The following is a 24,158-nucleotide window of genomic DNA, read 5'->3' as shown; positions in this document are numbered from 1 at the left end:
AACCTATGTAGATTATGGGCCATAAAATAAGCCTACCACACAACCAACAACAGTAAAAAAATGTTGGGTATATTAATTTTTTTTTTTCAACGTTTATTTTAAGTCAAATGGAAGTTTCATAATTTACTTCCTTTAACAAGTTTATGGACTGTGCGTTTTTTTTTTTTACTACAGCTTTAGCCTAGTTTTCTTCTTGTAAATCAAATTTAAGAAATTCTTTAGAAATTTCTCTCTGAGTTACTCTTTATTATGTGCATACTTCACTTGTTACTCTTTTAATAATATTTTATTCCTTCCATTAGTAGGTAACTATGTATTACTTTTCTTTATTCTTCACCATGTTATATGAAACTATTGTTATACCCTTAATTTTGTTTCCGTTTCCATTACCATTTGTTGTGTGCTAAAGAGTTTAAGGCCTTAAATCCTAGATACTGTTTCTTCAAGCATTATCCTTATCTTAAGTCCAGACCATAATCCTTCCATCTGTTTCTCCCTCTCTTTCTTTTTTTTTTTTTCTGTCATAAACCTAGGCATAATAAAAACCCGAGTTAAGCATCTACGCCATTTGAAACATTTAGTGTACCGCAGCAGCAGCTCTAACAGAGAGAGATAGAGTACAAAAAATGTGCGAAAAAGCTGTGGAAAAAACGCAAAATTACGAAACTGCATAAAGAAAGATAAAATATATATCTCCAACTGGAAAAAACCCCCCTTAAGCCCCTCGAGCCACCTCTTTAGCTGGCATTCGTTGTGCACTTAATGCAATTGTCGCATTATTTCCGTTCTGGTCCATTTTGGCGAAAGACTCTGCCTCTCTGTCTTTGCCTGTGTCTGTATTATATATATATAGATATATATGTACATAGATATACAAGTCTGGTATATATATTTTAAATACCTCTCTCACGTTTTTTGTGTTTATTTTATTGCATTTTGGTTTTGCAGTTTGCCGCATGGCGGCATGATGCCCCGTCTCTGTGGCAGTCAGTTTGGCTCCTGTTTGCTTTATTAAGCAGACAGAGAGAAATAGAGATCCTGGCCGAAAAAGATAATTAAATAAAAATTGTTGACCAGACCAGAAATGAAAATGAAAATTCTAACACAAATTTTGCATTTAACTATGAAAAAAAAACAGAGAATTGCATTAATTATGCGTGTGAAGGCATTTTTGTTTTGGGCAAGACGACGACACTCAATTATATAAAATGGCAAAGTGGGAGAATGAGCAGAAGGAAAAGGAGCTGCCAACAACAATTCATCTTTGACGTTGATGCTGGGGCAACTCGTGACTGGAAATCAGAGACAAGCCAAAAAGAAAGAAAGAAATTTTGTGTTGTCTGCCGCTGCGTGGCTGTTGCACTTCAAAGGCAACTTCTCCATTTTCGCACTGTTTGCCTATACAATAACCAGTAGAAGCAACAGCAGCAGCATCATCATCATCCTCATCATCCCCATCATCATCAGCAGGAGGTTGAGGAGCTGGTGGTGAAGCAAAACGCTGAACTGAACTCAGAAAATGCTAATCTTGATAAAAATAAACGCACTCGGGCACGTTGAGGTGCCAAAGAACAGAAAAAAAGAATTGGCGCGTCTCACGTTTTGGTTTCATTTCTTTGTTGTTCTTGTTGTTGTCGCATTTTCAATTTGCTTGGCATTTGCCTGGCCATTGTCAGTCTGTGGGGCACATCACTCCTCCTCCACCTTTGCCTCACTCTCCCCATCCCACTTATCATTCCCTAGTCAATATCTCCCCCACATCTAAGTGAATATTAATATTGACTTTCTGCTCATTTTTTCGCTTTCTTTCTTTCTCTGTCTCTAGGTTGCCGCATAGTTGGCAAACTTTTTTCACCTTTGATTGTTGACTTGCTTCCTCTTTTTGCCATGAACCATGAACCCTGACCTCCCTCGTTTTGTGCCATTTTGTGGCCTTAAAGTCGAATGCCAACGTTATTTTCCTTGTTGTTTTTGCGTCTTTTAAATTTATGTGCAAACTTTATGCGTGGGGGGATGGGGCATCGCGGAAGAGGCAGCAACTTCGCAGCAAAAGACGCGTTTTTCTATCAGGAGAATTTCTTTGTTTGCTATTATTCTCAATTTTTATGGCATTTAAGTGGAAGAAAAGACTCAAAGGACAGGTAAGCGAGAGCGTGTATGTGTGTGTATGTTGTGTGGGAGACAGGTGAACTTGATTTTGTTTTTCCTGTGTGAAACTGTAGGTAAAGCAGAAACAGGAGCCTAAAAAATAAATGAGAAAGTCTAACAATGTCAATATAATTAAATGAAGCTTATAAAAACTGAATGAGTCGCATAAAATGTGTAGGAGAAGGTAAGGAAGGGAGGCATGTCATTTCAAGAACACAGAAAATGAAGATGAAAGAACTCTACGATAAGCATAATGAAGCAAGCATAAGGATATGTGTGTGTGTATGTCTCTGTGTGTGTGTGTGTGTGTGCAAACCGAAGCCATATGCAACTTTAGTTGATTGGATTTTTTTAGAGAAACAATTTTTCGATACTTAAATTTTAAGAGGCAAGAGTGTAGCAGTTTCTTTACAGATGATTTGCAATAGAACAACAGACTATATAGATTGCAAGATTAAGAGGAAAGACTAAAATGATCTTAGAAAATAAGCACAAAGATTTGTATAAAGAAACTTTATGCATCCATGCATGGATCAATTTCAAGAAATCTTTATTTGCATTTGTTTTTATGCCATTTAATCCAAGAAAATTAAGTCAAGATGAAAAAGATATGCTGGAATCGATTAAGATTTGACCAAGTTAGAGCAATGGTAAGTTAAGACCTTTCGGGTTTTTTGCAAAGACAAAATTTTGGAGTCCTTTGGACAATCGTTTCCCATAAAGCTATTCAATTTATTTATCCAATCCAATGATATTCATAAATAAAGGTACAATATTTACAATCCTGATATTTAAAGGAAATAGTCTATGACCCATGTTATTATACCCTTGCAGAGGGTATTATAAAATTGGTCAGATGTTTGTAACGCACAGAAGGAGACGTTTCCGACCCCATAAAGTATATATATTCTTGATCAGCATGAGAAGCTAAGTCGATATAGCCATGTCCGTCTGTCCGTCTGTCCGTCGGTGCGTACGCGTTTTACTCAGCCATCTTAAGAGCTATCGGGATGAAATTTTTTTTGGGAGCTTTTTTTTACCCGGGTGAGATAAAGTATGAAAATCTTTGGGATCGGACTACTATATCATATAGCTCTGGAACAAAAATTTTTGCAAAAATTGGAGTATCCCCATGAAATTCACCAATATAATAGAATTTGATCTAAAATCTCAGATCCCAAAATTTGACCCTGATCGGATAAATAGAACACAAGTTACAGTCTATATAAATCGGTTCAATCGCTGCCGGCAGCTCTGCTTGCTGCCTACTACGTCATCATCAAATCAACAGAGCACATGCATACACACACAGACGCAACGCTACATAAACTGTATGTGTATGCGTGCGTTGCTTTGCTTAGGGAATGAGGGAAGAAGAAGAACAAATTGTACATAGTATGAAGAGTAAAATTGTTTTGTTTGTATATTAATGAATTGAGTTGCAGAAAACAAATTTTGAACATGTGAAATTATTATTGTCAAGGACTGCAAGGGTATATAAACTTCGGCATAGCCGAATTTAACTTCTTTGATATTTTTTATTCTTATATAGGCTATTACAATTGCTCAACAAAAAAAGATTCAAAAAAACATTAGAGACAGTACTCAAACTTAGAAAGTTAGAAAATGTGTAGATATCAATGTAAAAAGTTTAATTACTCTCCTTTTACTTTCATTATGTAGGTCAACAACTTTCAGAGTTGTAAGTAAATAAATAAAGAGAGTAATTGGAGAGCATTTCATGAGTATAGGAAGAATATAATGAGCGTATTTAACGATAAATGCCATAAAGAGCAATAAAAATAGTTTAAATTATTCAAAAACAACATCTTGGAAAATAAAATAACCCAAAACTTAAGTTCATCTTTATAAAATGAATTTCTTCACAAGATTGAACTTTAGTCGGCTTAAAAACTGAAAAAGAAGCTCCGTAAAAACTAAAAAAATCATTGAAACCTTAATTTGAAGAAATGTCCAAAAAGTTGCTAAAAATGTTTGCTCAAAAAGGAAACACTGAAGAGAAAAGTGCACAGAGAAAAGTGCCTACCCACTTTCTGGAGTGTTGTGAGCCATATATGCTTTTAGCCGCTAATTAAAATGCATTTCCTTTTAGCCTCCTTTTTGCCCTCTCAGCCATTAAAAATCGCAACAACTTTTGGCCTTTGACAAGCCGGAACCTATAGAAAGATGCAGAAAGAATGTGAGAAGGAGATGAAGGGGTTTGGCTGGCGGTGGTTAAACGCACTCACTCCCCCAAGCACCACTTTCTACCTATCAAAATATTTGCCACAATGAAATCATATTTGCCCCGCCCTCTTTTAGCAGCCCGCAACCCACTTAAAGGCCGACAAACATTTTGCGAGGGCGAAAGTTGAGTTCGCTCGGTGTGCGAAAGTTTATTAAAAACTTTGTGTGCTTTTTTTTGCAAACAAACAAACAGGCACACACACACACACTCTCAGTGAAACTTAATAATTCACACGGGAGTGAATTTTTCACAATGAAGAGGTGAAGCGAATGAGTGGGTGGAACTGGGTTGGCCAACAATTTTATTGAAGCGTAAAATATGAGGCACAAGAACTGAATGAAAGCTTCTCTTCTGACTGCCTACAGAACTGTGCGGGAGTTCGAAAGGACGGAGTGAAGTGGAGAGTGGTGACGGGAGCTGGGTGTGTTTCAACTTTTTTGTTGACATTATGAAACCTCAAAAGTTTGCGTTTTGCTTTTTATTATTTGTTTTACAGCTAGTTAAGACCATTGTTCAAATTGTTAGTGTATAAATGGTAGCAGGGGGCCACATAAGAGAGCAAAGAGGTGAAGAATGAGGTCGAGCGGTTAAATGGTTACCGAGGTTGGGGAGGCTAAGAGTCATTGTTTGTGCTTTTGTATGCAAATCACACAACCAGACAGATAGACAGACAAACAGACAGATGTATAGAGTGGAATGAGGCCAGCAAATAGAATTGAATGTGACCGACAAAAGGCTTTTACATGTAATTTATTAATTACTTAATTAAGTGTTTGCCATAAGGCAAATATATAATTGATAAATACAGAATCTGTATGTACAGTATGTAGAGAGGGAGGAAACGAATGGCTAAATACTCATTCTCATTACCATTTCCATTTCGTTTTCCGCTTTTCTTCATGAATATGCAGAAATGTAATAGCCATTCATTTCTGCTCAGCCTATGTCGGTAGCTCATCATCATGGCCATGGTCATAATAGTTAGACTTGGAGACTGCATTATGCAAAACTTTTTGCTAAACCATAAAATGCAGCAGTGTAGACACCGCCACGCCTCCTCCCTTTTTGGAGGCTGCATTCATACCACCACCTTTACCTTTCTGTCTGGTAAGTCAGCAACTTTCCCATGCAAAGTTGTCAGCACTTTTTTTCCTTTCTACAACTACTCAGACCTGAACTGAACCGAACCAAACTGAACAGAGCTCAGCTGAGCTGAACCGACTTTAGTTCTAACTCTCTCCTTTGCGTTTTTGCTTTCTACCATTAAATCGGTTCTACATTTTGGTTGTGTCTGCATCTTAACTCTTTAGAACTTTTGTGGTATATCGAATTTGTGAAGCAGGTTGGGATCAAATAGAAACTTTTGATTTAGTAAGAATTGTATTAAAAATTAATCTTCACCTTCTAGAGCAATACAAATAACATCATTATGAATACTTTAATGCGATAAAGTAAATGAGGGGTTTTTGTAATTTTTGAGAGTTGTGAGACAGTTCATTTTCTAATAATATTTTACATGTTATAGCTTGATTTTGAAGGATCTATTAGTAATTGCAATCTAATCTAACTTTTTAGAATTAATTATTTAACTTAATAGAATTATTATTGATTTTTCTAGACATTTATGTTATTAAGTTCGATTTTCAAGTATCGTATCAAAAAAAACCCCATAAGGGTATTCAGTAATGGTTTTATCTAAACTTTACTAAAACCTTCTTCTGGTTATTTCTCTTTTTTTTGTTCATCTTACTTTTTATGAAATATTAGCTAGGCAAACTTATGCGCATAAATCTTGGCAGTAACGCGAAAGAGAGTAGGAGAGTGCGGGAGTAAGAGAATACGAATGCGAGACGTTGACTCTGTTGAAAATAAACTGGCAGCAGGCATAAAACTTTTTATTTTTATGAATTATCTAACCTTTTCCCTGAAAAGAAAAAGAAAAACGAAAACGCCAAAAAGAAATATAAAAAGAAAAAAAATTCCAAATGCAAAGGCAGAAAAAGGTGCGAAAATGTTGAATGCCAGTGAATTGAATCCTTTTTTAAGTAACTGCTGAAAGATTATAAAGTTACTAATATACATATTCATTTTTATTGTTACGCTCTCTTACAGATCTTGAAGCAAAAATGATGAACTACAATTGGTGATCAGGAATAAGAAATAAGTAAAGTTAGTTGGAGACTAGCAAAACGAAATAGCCACCGCCGAATCGAAAAAGCGTATAACGAATTGGAGCGAAATGGAGACGAACCACAGGCCTATATCACACAGTAGATGTCGAACCTCGAGTAGATGGGATACAGTTATGGCCTTTATGCTAATGGGTCTTTTCCTGCCCGGTTTAAGTTTGGCATTTTGCCCCTCAAAGTGTCAATGTCTTGGGGGTGAGGCTAATAGTCGAGCCCTGTGTGTGGATGCCGCTTTGGAGGATGTGCCCATTCAATTGAATCCGGAAACCAAATATATTAATCTCACATTCAATAGAATAAGAAATGTAGAATTCTCGCTACCCTTCTACATGAAATTGGAGATACTCGATTTATCACAGAATATTATTGAAACATTGGGTTCCAAAAATTTTGAATATCAATCAGTGCTGAGAACTCTGAACTTAAGTAGAAATCTTGTGAGTTCACTGAATAAACACGCCTTTAAGGGTTTGACGAACCTAATGGTTCTCGATCTCAGTTATAATCGTATTGAGACAGTGCATCCGACAGCATTTGGTGATCTGGCATCATTAGTTGATTTGGATTTGACCAATAATAACATCGTTAGCCTTGAGGATAATTGCTTTAAGGGTTTGCTTACATTGGAAATTCTAGTGTTTCGTAATAATCGTCTCCTGGATGTGCCTGCGAGTAATCTCTGGCATTTACATAATCTCAAGAGTTTGGATATGTCGGATAATTTGGTGGAATTTGTGCGTAACGATAGTTTCGAAGGACTGAAAGAGTTACTTGCCTTGAGCATGCGTGGCAATGTGATGAATGAACTGGATGCGAGTGCCTTTGAGGGATTAATATCATTGAAACATTTGGATTTAGCTGATAACAATCTAACGGTAAGTAATGTAACAACAACAACAACAACGAAAATCCTGTAATCACCAACACTTGATTTTTTCCTTCCCTACATCGCACTTGATTTTAGTATGTGTGTGTGTGTGTGTGGTTAAACTCTGCCATAACTTATGGATCTTTACAACGCACATGTACGCACAGTACAACATTCCGTATGTCTGTCTGTGTCTGGCCCCATGTCCTGTTTTTTGCTATTTATGCATGCAAACATGTCCTGGTGCTAGTCACAGTCCTGCTCCATGTCCGTGTCCATGTCCCTTCTACTTGCAAGCCTGATATCTCGTACTTTTGCGTACTTTCTCTCTTTGCTTAGGCCCTTGGCAAAATAATTTTCATTCTCCATCGCCCCAAAAAAAACGCCCACACTCACCCTCAGTTTACTCTGTTTTCTATGGAAGCAACTTTAAAGCAGCTTACAAAACAAAAAATCTTTTAAAAATTAAGCACTTTAAGGTTTCCAAAGCAAAAAAAGAAAAATATGAGAGGAGCAATTGTATTCAATTCGGTTTTGATTCAAATTTATATGAGATTTTTAGTTTAAAGAGAGAGATGCGTGCTATATTATATATTATCTCGAATTTAAAGTTTAATTTGAATATATTACTGATAAAACCTAAACGTTCTGCTACCCTTTTAAAGTAAAATTATTAATATTTAACGTAAAATTTTCGCATCTGATATTTAGGGAATGTAACTTTTGTTTTTTTCTAATAAAAAAAACCCGCACTTGAACCTTAAACCATGGGAAATTTAATCTATTTAAACATATTTCGTAAAGATTCGAAATTTAGAAATATCTAAATCACAAAATAATCTTAAATTCAATAGTTTAGGCATTATGCTTAAAATCCTGTTCGTTTATGTGGCTTAAACATTATTTCGTTCTGCTACCTTTTTGAAATTGAATTTTTAAAGTGTCGTTAGTCTTGGTTTTTGTATATTTCTTTTTTTGGTTTTCGGCTAGTATATCGCATTTTGGCCAGACATTTAGCCAGACATAATGCATATTTCGTTATGCACTTTGCCTCTCTCTATCCCTCTCTCTCTCTCTTTGTCGATTGTCCAACTATGCTGGCAGAATGCATAAGGAAACTATGCTCTACATTATGGCAAAGTTCGCATAATAAAACAACAATCTGTCCAATAGAGTAGAGTAAAGTAGAGAGACAGAGAAAGAAAGAGAGAGAGCGAGACAGAGAGTTAGATCCGAAAAAGAATGCCATTTCAAAATACCAAAATCGTGTTGCAAAAGGTTAAAGCTGTAGTCGAGGACTAGCCATAAGGACATGTACACAGAGACCGACACACATAGAGAAATATAAATACATATAGATGCAATTCTAGTACTTGCAAAAGGTCTCTCCATCCCACACAGCGCCCCCTCCCTAGACCATATTTCAACTGCAAAATGCCAAAAGGTATTTTAAGTAGTTTCGAACTGATTCCAAGCGCCATAAATTCCTCTCCAACGTCAGTTGCCGTTGACTACGCGAGGTAGTCCAGGTGGACCAGGTCTCCACTCTGGTTTAGTCATCCATCCAACCCTTCCCCTTGCTTCATTCCCATACATTCTGTGGCCATGTACTTTAGCCTCTCCTCCTGTGTATCCTTTATCCCATTTTAACGACCATAAATATATACACGTGTGTATCAGTGTGAGTGTGTATACATATACATATGTGCCTGTGCGTGTTTGTTGACTGTATAGCAGAAGGTGCATTGCATCCATCAGTTTGCATAAACAGGCTGCTGAAACTACAAGTACAACTGCACCTTACTAAGATTCTTTATGTTTGTCTGCCTGTCTATCTGTCTATCTGTCTTTGTATCCCCAGTTTATGTGTGTGATTACATGATGCATAAAAACGCATAAAAATCTCCATCATCGACATTGTGTATTTCACTTTGAGCAAGGATTTTGTCCACACTTAAAGGTCATTCCTCTACTCAGCAAATGCAACTCATAATGGCTAAAAGTCTCCGATTTTCTAACTTTAAAAGAAATACTGAAAGCAAAAGAGTTAAAATCTATTTAAAGTTGGTATTAAAAATTCATACAATCTCAGAAATACCTTTTGAAGATGACATCTGTAAGGTATCTAAATTAAATCTTATAAATGTTAACAAAAACTAATAAAAATTTAAGTTGAATGGTTAATAGACAATCTTTTCTCTTTTTACTTAAAAAATTAATCAGTAAACTCTAATTTCTATTAGTTTTAATCCTTATATTTTCCGACTGAAAGGATATTAGAAGTCGTAAACAAGAGAAAGAACTAGAAAAGAATTACCGAGAAAGGAATAAACTATTTAAGAGTAAGGCATTTACCTTATTAATAGAGAGTTAGGCGAATAGAAATTCAAAAGATGTTTAGATTAGTGTAACAAAGTCACTCAACTATTTAGTTTTCTATTCAAAAACTGATTCTATTCCATAATTTTAAATTCAATTGTTTGTTGTTTAAGGTACCTTGCCTGTCAAAAAATATTTTAAAAAGTGATTGTTAAATGCCAGAGGTATTAATTAAAACTTTTTTAATACGCAGCAAACTTTTTCTTTTAACATTTCTATCGAATTTTATTCTCTGAATTCAGTAGTTCAACTCTTATTTGTAACAACCAATTCCATGATTTTTTCTTGCTAGAAAAAAAGCAATCCCAGCACAAAAGTACATAAGCAAATACAAAACAATTTTTTTCTGCATACATTTCAAAAATTACTTATGCACAATTTTACATTTTCCATAATTTAACAAAACCATCTAAAGGAGAGAATAGGTGGCAGGGAGCGGGAATGGAGCTGGGAAATTCCTAGAGAATGTATCAACAATTTGTGAATGCTGTAGGGGAAAAACTATATCTCTATTTATTTATTTATTTGCTTGTAAAAATATTGTTAAAATTCTGAATTTTTGCATATTATTTTATTTTTTTTGTGTATTTGTTGTTGCAGAAAAATTGTTGCGTCTGATTGCACAGGTTGAAAATGAGTGGAAAATTGTTTTGTTTGGTTTTCCACAGTGATTTTTTTTCTTGTCTGTCTGTGTGTACTGGTTGTGCTCTCCGTTTCTCTCTCATAAATATGCAGTAGTTAGTTTTAGTTGAGGAAAAATTTAAATTTATTCCTTTTTTTTTCGTTTGCCTCACACTCCTTCTATCTTCTCATTAGTAGCTTGGCTAGCAACCATTTCAGATGGAAATTGAAAAGGGAAAAGCGAAATCAAAGTCAATATAATTTCGCTTTTCTTTATGGCACTTGGAACATATTTCTTCTTCATTCATCTTTTTTTCCTTCTCTCTCTCTCTCTCATCTTCTTTTTTCCTTTTTAATTAGTTCAGCACGCGCTTTGCCCTTTAAGTGCAGTGCAAATAAGTAGGGAGAACAACAACAGCAAAAAAAAGGGGGTTAGAAAAAAAAAAATTGCCACTAGTTTAAACAATTTCAGTGCTTGGCCCACATGGCGAATGCGTAATGCTGGCCTAATGAGTGCTTTTTTCGCTTTTCGCCCTCTCTCTCCCTTTTTTTTTTTTTTTTTTTCTTTTTTGATTTCTTTTTTTTTGCTACTGTGAAGTTCATTACGTTATCGCGGTCTGAGTTCGTGTCCGGATGCCTGGCACGTAGCTTCCGACACGCCAGGCTATTGAGCCGGCAAGGTGAGGGAGCCAACAACCAAATTACCACCAAACGGAGTTCCTTCCTATTGCAAGAACCCAAGACCTAAAAACGAAAGAAAATGAAAAAAGCACCTCTTGCCCTTCATCATGGCCAAAACAAATTTGTTCTTAGATTGATTTTATTGCCAAAATACTTGTATACATACATACATCTATATGTACTCAAACTCAAAAGCAATCCCTCTAGTCGCTCCAATACGCTTCTACATGACGTACATTTCCGTTTCCGTTGCAGTCAACAATAGAAAAAAACCGTAGCGCAGACTTTTGCCAATACCCTAAGCATTAGTTCAGGCGTCAGGGAGAGAGAGAACTTGAAATTTCCTCAAATTTTTAATTGAATTGAAACATAAAGTTTAAGTTAAAACTTGAATTTTCTACAAATTTGTTTCAAAATGCTGTTAAGGTATTTAGCTTATTTAATTTATGTTTATCTTATTTTCTCTTCTCATAATTATTTCCACTTGAACACCATTAAGCTCCTATTGGCCATTGTCAAAGCAAATACTTTTATTTATTTTAATATCAAAAAGGCAAAATTTACTCTAGTTTTCGTTGATGAGATTTTCAATTGTTTAATTAATAAAATATTCAAAGATAAACCACTTAAGGTTTACTTTTTATAATCTTTGCTTTACGTAACCATCCAACTAATGGAATTCTAAAAGTAAAACGACCCTAAATAATAATAATAAAGATTTTTATCAATATAGGAAACCGAAATTGAATATAAAAGTTGTCAATATTTAGTAATTCCCAAGTAACAAAAAGACATAACACATCCTAGACTGCATAATATTGAGAAAGAAAGGTTTAAGCGGCTGCAAAAAACATTTTTAATTCTAAGCTGAGTGGCTTTAGCTTCTAAAATATTTAAAAGCCTCAAGAACTTTTACAAAACACTTTGTTTTAAATGCTTGCCATGGCAGAATAAAAGTACCTGATATTTATTTCCTTTTTTTCTCGCTTTTTATTGCAGATGGTCCCGACACAGCAGTTGGCAAAACTTTCAAATCTCACATATTTGAACTTGGGCGGCAATCGGTTTGCCCATTTGCCCGCTGTGGCATTTTTGAACTTGTTTCATTTACGCGAATTGCATTTGAGCCGCTTGGACTATTTGCAGCGCATCGATTCGAGGTAAGTGGGCGGAAGCAACAGAAAAAAACAAGAAGAACCACAGACCATAAAGACGTCGAGGATGGCGACGCTCTGTGTAGACTCAGCAGACGTTGAGAAAATGTTGTAAACATTATTCTCTTTTTTTTTTTTTTTGTTTTTTGGAGAATGTGGGTCAGTGAAACTGAAAATCGCTTAAGGGTTGTGAAAATAGTTAACCATAAACAAGGGCAAAATGGCAGAAACTAAAAAAACAAAAAAAGAACGAAACAAGTTTCACTTTGCTTACTTATCCTTGACTTGGCTTGAGGGCCATTTAAGTAGTTTTGTGGCCAGCTTTAAAGGAAGCTCTAACCTCTCATTCTCTAGCCCGGCTTTTGAAATGCTTTCTGCTTGGGAATATTTTGCAATTTTATTGCAATTGGCTAAGCTTGCCAATCAATTACGCTGTAAGGGGTGGGTGGGATGCTCAGAGGATAAAAGCTATTTAGGCAATTCACTTTCACACACTTAGACGTGACTGCCACGCCCGCCTACCACACACACACACACATACACAGGCACACACAAAAACAGACAGACAATTGAAATTGAATCGAACTACCCTCAAATGCAGAACTTGGCAACAAATCATTATTACTTCAATGCAATCAATCATGCCTAATACGCTTTTGGTAATAAGATGCCACCACAAAACACACACAAATTCAAGCTCAAGCAGACACAGATATACTCGCACCCATACATACACACACACACACATACACATTTATGTAAAGGAGAGGAATTCCTCAATGCTTGAGCTCAATTCAAGCATATGTTAATTCAATAATTCCAGGCAATTTTCATATCAAATCATTCTACCGTTTTGCTCTCAGTCTCCGGGTCTTCGACTGTCAATCAACCACCAGCAGTAACAGCAGTCATAGCCATCGCACCCGCCGCCGCTTTCTGTCATCTGCCACGCCCCTTTTAGCATGGTGCTTTACAACAACATTAACATGACTTAGTACATACATGACAAGCGTTTCAGCTCTCAATGCCATTAAATCAGTTTAATTTTGTAATTTCGTTTGATTTTCTTTACTTCTCTCCTCTTGGAGTGTCTCCTTCTCTATGTTTCGCTTCATCTTCTGTGTTGGTCTGTCCTTTTCCTAACTACCCTCTTTTCGTCTTTTCCTCTTATTCTCTCTCTCTCCGTTCCCTGTCTTTATGTAGATCTTTGTAATTGCTTTTGGTTTTTGTTTGGCTTTTGTTTGCCTTCTGTCTCTCGCCAGTTAGTCTTGGGCAAAAGTTTGTCCTTCACATTGTTGAAATTCACATACACACTAACATTACAATGTGTGTGTGTGTGTGTGTGTGTCTCTCTGTCTGCGTTTGTTTAAATGTCGAAGACTGATTTGCAAACTAAATTTCTCTGGGCTTAGCTTTGCTTAAGAAAAAAAATATAGCATACTTAAAAGGGTTCGAAGCTGTAAGCCAGCCACAAAAAATTTCTTTAAACAAACATGGTAAATTATTGCATATAACAAAAAAAAACAGCCACCTGGTACCCCACAATATTTTTTAAAGTTTTTCGCATAAACTTAAAGCGTGAAAGAGACACACGACACATGTAAATATTTATGCAAATGCGTTAATGGAAAACTGAAATCGGGGAGACGACACAAACACAGACACAGCACAGCGATGGCAACACGTTGATAGCAAAACTTTATGGATGCGGATACATTTTGCCACACACACACACATAGACACACAAACACACGCATATGTGTATCTTGTTGTTGTTCCTCATTATGAAAACCTTACACCTAAACAATCAACATGAATTCTCGCCAAAATTCATTAGGCAACATCACGTCCCCATTCTGCCAAATATCCCCCATTCATGCCAAACTCGGCTCTCGCCCCTTCAAAGTATCGCTCCCTTTAGCATATCAAAGGGAATATTAAGTGAACATTTTTACAACAGACTGAAGGTTGTGAGCATAGCTCCAGCTATGACTTAATAGCAAAAAGTCATTTCAGAAAGAGGGTGAAAAAAGGGTTCCAGGTTGGCTTTTTTCCTTGTCAAGGTGTTGTGTAGCCATCGCCCGGTTTATTTACCTGGCGTGTCATTGCGGATTTCAAAAATTGAAACTAATTGTTTTAAAATTTATGCACGACACTCGGGAAAATCTGGTTTGCTAGAGATGTGGGCAGATGTTACACACAAGGATGTGAAAGCTTTTTCGTTTTATGCATGACATTTGTTTTGTGGCAGCTTTTTGGGGTTGAAAGAATGAATTATGAACCGGAGAAAGGATAGTCACTTGGGAATTTCAACTTCATTTTTGTGTGAGTGTGTGTAATTGCTTGTCCATAATGGTTTAAGTATTAACTGAAAACTAAAATCACATCGATTTTATGTAACATTTATACAATATGCATTTGAACGCTAATTAAGTAAACGAGTTGGTAGCAATTTGCATTTACACCTGTGGCAACGAAGTCGTCTCATTTAAGTCAAAGTTTACGTTTATTTAAATTAAAACCAAGAAACCCAAACCCAGGAGCAAAGGCAAAAGTAAGACATGCATATGCATAAATGGTGAGACTAAGTTACTTCCCTTCTGGCACCTAACTCCTACCTCATGCCACACGCCCTCGCTCATTTGTCTCCTTCGTTTTCTGCAAATACGCATAATTGCTACTCAGGAGGAGCACCGGCATGGAGGACTGCCAGGACAGCCACTGCCTTGAAATATTTTCCAGCTCATAATTTATGGAAAAATATGGCTGGTCTCAGCTCAGTAAGTGGGTGGTGGGCTAAGGGCAACACGAGAGGGTGCATGTTTATGTTTTCCTGTTTCCGTAATTTCTTCCTGCTTTCATTTTGCATTGTTAGATGTTTTTCTTTTCTTTCGTTCTTACCTCTCTTTCCCTCTTTATTCCTCTTTATCATTTAAGTTAAAGCAAACAGAAAATTATGCATTGCTTTTGCCTTTCAAGCTTTAACCCTATTTGCATTTTGTCACTCTTAACTGACGCTGATTGTTGGCTCATTAAGTTAATTTCACAGAAAACATATAACTCGCATTTGTTTAAAAAAAACAATAACTGCATGTGGCAGGCAGAATAGTTATCCAGTTACACTGCCCGACCTACATTTTTAACTTCACTTTTCATTGATTTTTCTTCGAATATGTTTGATTTTGTACTTTAATGAACTTAATGAGACTAGTTGTTAGCTTTTCTGTTGGTATGTGCGATTTTTATCTTATTAAAGGTCGCAATACAACAATTGGTTATATCTTAATATTCATTTTCATTATATAGACCATAATGTCTGATGTTTATTTTCATGAAGTTGCATGAACTTACGTGACATATTTTTTACATTTTTATTGATGTATAAAAACCAGTTGGTAAATTAAAGAATATCCTTAATGTTAACATCCAAAGAGGATATAGAGGTAGAGTAGGCATAGAATGCAAATAAATTGTGAAACTGCTGGTACTTTTACAAAGGAGCTAATTAAGAGTTTCTCCTTTGTAAGCACCAAGACTCATTATACCCTTGCAAAAAGGGTATATTAATTTTGGTCAGAAGTGTGCAACGCATAGAACGAAGCATCTCCGACCATACAAAGTATATATATTCTTGATCAGCACGACGAGACGAGTTCAACTAGCCATGTCCGTCCGTCCGTCCGTCCGTCCGTCCGTCTGGATCAACGCAAACTCCTCCTAGACCGTAAGAGCTACAGAGCTGAAATTTTGCACGTAGGCTTGTATATACTGCAGGCGTTGTATATCTCGGATTCAGCCGGATCGGACCACTATATCATATAGCTCCCATACAAACCCCAAAGTCACGAACAGTGACTTTTCTCAATAACTTCGTTATTTTCTATGCTATTATCGTGAAACTTAATATTAGAGAGTTTACTACGCCTATAAGCGTTTATGCCAAATTTGATCAAGATCGGGTGACTATATCATATAGCTCCCAAACAAACGGCCAAGTCACGAACAGTGACTTTCTCAATACCTTCGTTATTTTCTGAGCTATTGTCGTGAAACTTAATATTAGAGAGTTTACTACGCCTATAAGCGACTATGCCAAATTTGATAAAGATCGGGTGACTATATCATATAGCTCCCATAGGAACGATCGGTGGAAAACAGTGACTTTGATCAATATCTTCGTTATTTCCTATGATTGTAGGCCTTTCTTTCTCAAGCTTAAGCCTTTTTAGATAAAACGTTCTTCCACATTGATAGCTAATAGGTAAGGATAGAGTTACCAAAAAAGTTGCAAGGGTATACAAACTTTGACGCGGTCGAAGTTAGCCCCGGCCCTCTGGTTTTTGTTTTGCTTCACCCAAAATGAACAATGTGTGCATCGAGGACTACTTTTTAACTACAGGATATTCTAAAAGTTCTACAGTTATTAGAAAATTCGTATGGTTCGACTACTTACTGCAGTCTTTAAGAAGAAATTTCTCCCATTTCGCAAACCTGAATTCAATACAAAATACAAATTCCCCAAATAATATGGAATTATATCCACATTTATTGCATATTTATTTGGGAATATATTCGTGCATTTTTCATTTATGTTTCTATATCCTGCTTGTTTATTTATTTATTTGTTTATTCTCTCAGATTCTTAATATAAAATCTTTGAAATCGTTTGTATTAAATAAAAGCTATTGAAATTTTCCAAACTGCTAAAAATATATATTCAAGGTCTTAAAGTTTTAGTTATAAAAACGATTAAAGATAACGTCATAAATAAAGGCTAAAACTCTTTTAAAATTAAAGTCAATTCCTAATGCAATCAATTTTTAATGATTGAACCTGGTTAGATTATGGCAATTTTGTTGAAAGGTGTAATCATAGGCTTTAGGCATAAAATATAGATTGAAGAGGGGGCGGGAGTTCGGTGGGCGGAGCAGGTCGACTATTTTTAAGCACTCTCCAACGTGTGGGAAATAAAACAAATGTCAGCAACAACAGCAACAAAAGAGTAGATTTATATGTCATACAATAATAAGTAGCTCTTCATAATTTTCTATGCATGTTTTGACATAATTAGATAACGAACAAAGCCAACGAGAATGAGGAAGAAAACGAATAAAATGAGCTGTCAGCTGGCAGTAGACACAAATTGCCATCATTATTATAAAGAGTCCTTCTTAAAGTTAAATGAATTTCAAATTAATGCATTAATGGTGGACAACATTTTTTTTTTTTTTTTTTTTTTGATAAAAACTTTAAATATAATTTAAAAAGAAGAATTTGTTTGCTGATTTGTTGTTGTTTTTGCTTTATGGTTTATGCATAATTTATAAATGCAAAGTCAAATCAAATAAAAAATTGTCCAGGTGCTCCCTCAATGTTTCCTTTTTTTTTTCTTCTCATACGCTATTTTTGTATCCTTGTTATTTTGCATGTCATTTTTTCCCTTCTTTTTGTCACGCCCCAAAAAAAAAAAAAAAAAAAACAAAAGCAGAAGTAGATGTGAAAATGTGTGGGCGTATACGCGTAATTTAAAAACGTTTAAAATATCATTAACAATTGAGAATGGGCAACTGCGGTATATGGTGGTAGTGGAGATGAAAGTGCCCCTTCTGTGGCATATCATTTTGATAATTTGTTGTTAGCCAACTTGTCAGTCCAGTCAACAGTCATCAGCTTAATGAACTCGCGCCCAAGCATTCAAAATGGCCAATTGACTATCTCTCTCTCTCTTGGTGCCTTTTTATTTTTCAAAACCCATGAGCCGAAAGAGTATATCGTCTGTCAACAAAGGAAAATTCTCATACATTCCTAATAGCAATTGTTTCTCTTTATATGTACATAAATCTTTTGTACTTTGTCTTTTAGTTGATAGTGATTGAAACTATAAATGGAAAATTGTTTTGGCTTAAACTATTCCACTTAAACATGGTTTAACTTGTTTTCCAATATTTTTTTTAATGAGTTTAAACAGTCATTAGGTTACTTTAAAGAATGTTTTAATTCTCTTTTAGTAGATACTTTTAAAAAAATCTACAGATTTAAAATTTAAATAGTAAGAGTATTTGAGCTACGCCTTTTTTGAATTTTTGTCCCCTATGTTAGTTATTTTTGGTTTTATGGCCCAGTATATTTTTTTGTTGTAGTAAAAATGTCAATCAAATGAATAGAGCAGAAGGATTTTATTTTTGCACAAGAGACAAAGGCAGAAAAATAAAAAGAGAAAGAGAGAGAGAGAGTAACGGAAGGAAAAATGTCAGGACATTACAAAACTATATCGAAAACTGTTTGACAGACGACTGACTGATTGACTATCCAACTCACAGACTGTTTGACTGACTGACTAGCTGACTGAGTGTCCAGTTGGCCAATTGATGTTGATGTGACTGAACTCTGTTACGAAAAGTTCGAAAATCGTGACTGGTGTAAGTTGGATGGTGGGTTATAGATGCGGGGGGAGTACAGCAAGCAAACATTTCAATCGGATTTCAGAGCAATTCCAATTCACACACACACACACGTACACGTGCAGCGAAAACAATTTGCATATGAGTTGGGCATCCAAACTTAGCTACTGCGTCGCGCCCCCCTCTCTCGCTCTCTCTTTTTCTTTCATGGAAACCATTTCCGTTTCCGCACGTTTGACGTTGGCAACAAAAGAAAAAAATTGGGAAAAAAGAAGAATGAGCAGAAAGAAAGAAAGGAAACCCGCAGAGTCAAAAACATGGAACATGGTAAATGAAGTTTTGTGAATCTGAGCCCAGGAAAAACAGCAAAAAGGCAGGCCTTACCACCTGCACGCACCCGCAACCAACCCCACCCACTTCCCCACCATCTGGCCTAGCATTGTTTGTTTGTGCTTGTCACCCCGCTCTTTTGTGTGTGTGTGTGTGTGGGTTTGTGCCTTACCTTAGCATACTTTTAGGCGTTTGCCAAAGTTGCATTTAAAGAGTCCTTATCCCTGTTATTCGTTAGTCAGCTCTCAGAGCTCTGCTCATCCTCATTTCTCTTCCTCCAAACTATTTTGCATAATATTTGCACAAATAATTGAATTTATTTTTTTGTCTAAATTGTTTGGCGGTAAGAAAATTTCAGTTCTCTGTTTGTGAATTGTGCCTGCAATTGATGTTTCTTCTTCTTAAGTTTCTTTGAAAATGGTGAGTGTGTATGCGTGTGTGTTAAACTTGCCATGAAATTGAATGGAAATGAAATTACCTTTGCTTTTCCGTTTCTTTCCTAAAAGAGTTTCTGAACATTTAGTCTAGACCAATTTATAAACAAGAAGTTTAAGCTTATAACGAGAAATATTTGACAGTATTTATCTAAAAATCGACTAATTTATGTGAAATTTCGTAATTAATATTTTGAAGAATAGGCTTCGACTTTCAATCTTCTATGCAAAGGAGCATAAACTTTTGGCTTTCTATTTTTAAACCTTATAAGTTCTAATTTAAGCTTCAAAATTAGTTATCTATCATGAAAGTTTATCAATAAAACTATTAAAAATGATTTAAGGAAACATTTTAGCAGTAAAAAGTATGAAAAAATGTATTACTCTGTTAATCATTTTTCAATTGTTCATCAAATTTTTATATAGAAAATTTTGTTAACCTCTACAAATTTATCATAGGTGAAAAGGCCTAAAAAATAAATTCAATAAAATATTTCAAATATAGAGAATCGTTTTAAAGCATTTAATTTATATAACTCTCGGCGAATTTGGCGAGGTATGATAAAACTAAACAAATCTTTATTCTAACATAACTACTTGAGTTTTAAATTTGCTGACGGCGATATTAAATATAGGCTAATGCTAAGAGAAGTAATTTTATTGTTTTAAGCATATGTTTTACTTGACTTTAACATTAACTATCTTTAACTATCTTATTTGAGGTGCTTATATGTGTAGAAGGTCTCAAAACTTATGCAGATGTATGCACAATATCCTTTACACTGTATAAAAGATAAAAGAGTTGGGGTAGAGGAGCAGACAAAACGTTTGCCACTTATCAAAATCAATGCAAGACGGCGGCAAACTGTGCGATTATTGTGATTCTACGTAGACGACTGAGAGACCAAAATGAATGCGTTCATTTAACATGAAATGCAACTCAAGAAATGAAATGAAATGTTGCTAGAAAAACGCTTAAAATGCGACAAATTCGCTTTTGTGTCAGAGAAAAGAGAGAAAGAGAGAGAGGGAGAGAGTGAGAAGTCGCCTTGCCATGTATTTGAGAAAAGCGAATAGGTTGCTCATACGCCACGTTGCACTTATTTCATGCAACAACATCTGAGATGGTGATGGCGTCTGGTTAGAGGATTGGGACTGGGTTATAGTGAATGTAATGCACTACTCGAAGGCAGCTGCAGTCAGCGACTTAGCGCGTTGACTTAACTTGGCAGGGATTTACGACAACTCTGAAGCTCTAACATGGAGCAAATACTCCGCCCGTGTATGTGTGTGAATGTTCATTCTTTCTTCTATTTTTTTATTAAGTTGAAATAGACGCCGGCTAAATAAATCCATGTCGCTGACGGTTGGTCCATGTGTGTAGTGAAGAGGGTGGAGAGCGGGAAGGCAAGGAGTTAGATTGGTTGCTACTGTATTCATGTATTTCATTGCCTGGCATTTAAGTTTAATGCTGATGCATGGCATTGTGCATAATTAAAAGGAACAGTCACAGTCTAAAAACTATGCGGCAACTGTGGCAAACTCGAGCTTAATGTTGAATGACACTCTGTGTGACATGTTACATGGGCACTACTCTCTCTCTCCGGCTGTCTCACTCTCTTCTTTTGGTTTGTGTGTGCCAACTAATCTAATTAACTTTTTTCTTTTGTTTTTTTTTTTTCTTACAGGGCCTTTGTGGACAACAGCCATTTGCAGACATTGCATTTGAACTACAATCCCCAATTGAGCGATATACCAATGCGTTTATTCCAGGGTAATCCCAATATCCTGGAAGTCTATATGCAAAGCAATAGTCTGCAGACTTTATATTCGGCTCAGTTTCCTGTAGACCAATTGCAGAAATTGTATTTGGGTGATAATCCGTTGCAATGCAATTGCTCTTTACTGTGGCTCTGGCGATTGGTCACTGGCAACTTCGATGGCATCGATGGCACTATGGAGCAAGGAGCTCCCGGTGGAGCTGTTGCCGCATTGGCTAAAGATGCAGCTGGTGGTTCAGGTGGTTCGGTGGCTGCGTCCATGGATGATGAGGATGATGTTACCACCGCTTCATTGGCTGCTGGCAATGATGATGGAGTGGCCGCTTTGGCTGCCTATATAGCCGAACAGCATATAGCCAATGCTTTGCATACCACCGAACCAAGTGCCTATGAATTGGTTACCTCACCCTCGAATCGTCATTCGGGATATTTGCGTATGGATCGTCAACAGATTGGTTGTGACATTTGGAAGGATACGAAACGTATACGGCGTCAATTGCTGACCATGAGCGAGGGAGAAATCACCTGTCCGGCGCATATAGTGACTGTGGTTTGTGCCGTCATCACTTTCCTTCTGGTGGTGATGATCGGCGTGAGTGTTTTGTATTATTTGCGTTTTGTGAAGCGACGTCGCAAGTTGTTGCACGAGCGTGGCCCACTGCGGACCAGCAAGAGTATTATCAATGTCCATGATCGCATTCTCCAGGGACATCAGCCATTGGGTGGCAATGGCATGAGCATGACTCTGGGAGGTGGATCAAATGGTGGCCTTGTGGTGTATCCTCATCATCACGCCCAAACACTGCAGGCTACCCATCATCATTACCATCAGGCGACCATGCCACTGCAATCGCAACAGCATTTGCATCATCATCACAATGGGGGAGGAGGAGGAGTGGGTCATGAATATCAACAGACAACGCTGCCGCATCTGGATAAGCTAGAACTGGAGCGTTATTTGGCTGCCCATCAGACCATAGCGAATGAGTATCGTGCTCTCAAGCCCTGGGAATTGCCCGTCAAGGAGGCTGCCGTCGATGATGAGCCCGAGCATTTGTATGAGCGTTTCGATCACTATGAATATCCTGATACGCAAACTCTGGGCAAGCTCAAGCAGCAGGTACAGTCGAGTACGAATGCCAATAATGGCCAAAATTCGGCTGGTAAGCCACATGTGGTCTATGTATGACGTGGTGGACGTGGTGGTGGTGGCAGTGGTGGTGTTTATGATGAGGAAATGGAAATGGTGGGTCTCAATTTACTCACTGCTAGCCACAACAATAACTACCGCAGCTATGTACAGAGCATCAAACACAAACAACACAGGGAATTTGAGGTTAGATGCGATTAAATTTTCTTAGGTTATGTTCTTAGGTTTTTTGTTTTGTTTTCTGTTTCAGCATTTAACATTCAATAAATATTTAATTAAAAAACCACACACAGAATACACACACTCACACAAAAGTTTAACAAGCGTCAAATGAAACAAGGGATTTTGTCTAAAAAAATAAAAACAAATAACGAAAAAAGAAAAAACACAGAATTAATGAATCTAACTAAAATTTAAGATTAACTAAACTAAGCATACGATTTCAAAGAAATACATAAATATATATATAAATAGATATATATATATTAGCCAACAATAAAAATTTCTCTCTTTCAACTCATAGAACAAAAACATAAATATGAAAAACTCATAGCTAGTTACTACTATAAATAATTAATTAAGTAAAAATAAAAACTCAAACTAAAACCAGAAATGAATTTAATGAATGTGTAATCTAAAATTTAAACTAATTTATTTATCAAAATTTAAGTAAATTTATTTGTAATTGTTTATTTTTTTTATTTCCATTTTTCGTTTAGCTAGAAATTGGGACCAAATCTCAGTCCAAAAAAAAAAAAAAAAAATATAACAGAAACTAAAACCAGAATTTTCTATACTCTAGCTAAAAAGAAAAATGTTTTAACTTTTATTTAGGTATTTTTTGTTTATTGGTTTTACGTTAAATTACACAAATAAAATAATAAAATGACAATATAAAAACGCTACATTTATATATGAAATATGATAAATAAAAAACGGAGCAAATTTTATGTAAATATTAAATTAAAGTTTTTGCATTAAATTATTGTAAATAAAATCTCATGAATAATAAACACAGAAATTCTATATTTAAGCATAACACAAAACAACAAAGATGAATGGCTAAAACTATAGAAATACATATATAATATAAAACAATATATATATATATATATATACATATATATATGAATGGAAGCAATATTTTTCAGTTCTTTGATTTGATATTATAACTGCAAAATGAAATAAAATATTAACAAAAAATGCATAGAAAAAATGCCTAAAAAAATTTGCATAAAAATTGTTTTCAAATTAAATAGCAAAAAAAAAAAAAAAAATATGAATGCAAACTACTCTAATCTAAGCAAAATCAAAATCCAATGGAAAATGAATTAAAAAAAAAACAAACACCAACACACAAAAACATAAACATTCACATGGAGAGTGGAAAATGATAAAGAGAAACAAACCCAGAGGTCATATATATGTATATTTAGCAATAATATGTTCAGGCATCAATAAGTTTAAATAATATCGTATGCAGAAAAAAAAAGAACACAACTAAACTAAATGTCAACTTCGGCACATCGAAGTTTCTATACCCTTGCAGTTATGGATACTGATATTAAGGTGGATATATGTACCTTTAATTTTTGGATATCGACTTGAATATTAAAAGCTTCAATCGGTCTGTTTGTGAATTGATAAAGAGATTTACATCTAAAAGAAATTTATCTATAAAAACAGTCCCTACTCTTCAGAGAAACTAAAGTAGATGCAAAAAAAAGAAGATTAGTCTAACTAATCGTAGATAAATATGTATTTTAAATAAAAG

At 35.6% G+C, this 24,158-nt stretch overlaps 1 protein-coding gene and 1 long non-coding RNA gene across 2 annotated transcripts in view; one reads left to right on the top strand and one right to left on the bottom strand.

Moving 5' to 3' along the window:
- Window positions 1–22,958, top strand: part of Fili (Fish-lips) — a 103,075-nt gene extending 80,117 nt beyond the window's left edge. The window contains exons 3-5 of the mRNA XM_068288492.1: window positions 6,509–7,460; window positions 12,134–12,294; window positions 21,142–22,958. Coding sequence (XP_068144593.1) covers window positions 6,636–7,460; window positions 12,134–12,294; window positions 21,142–22,423 — 2,268 coding nt within the window. The 5' untranslated portion in view covers window positions 6,509–6,635 and the 3' untranslated portion in view covers window positions 22,424–22,958. The remainder of the gene's footprint in view (window positions 1–6,508; window positions 7,461–12,133; window positions 12,295–21,141) is intronic.
- LOC137575828 (uncharacterized) overlaps window positions 1–24,158 on the bottom strand; it is an 83,868-nt gene that overhangs the window by 20,244 nt on the left and 39,466 nt on the right. The gene's annotated exons all lie outside the window — the stretch shown is intronic.

The sequence above is a fragment of the Drosophila tropicalis genome, unplaced genomic scaffold (genome assembly GCF_018151085.1).
Source record: "Drosophila tropicalis isolate 14030-0801.00 unplaced genomic scaffold, ASM1815108v1 contig_593, whole genome shotgun sequence".
In the NCBI taxonomy this organism is placed as follows: Eukaryota; Metazoa; Arthropoda; class Insecta; order Diptera; family Drosophilidae; genus Drosophila; species Drosophila tropicalis.
Note: the sequence above shows the minus strand (reverse complement) of the source record. Positions and strands in the feature narration are given on the sequence as shown.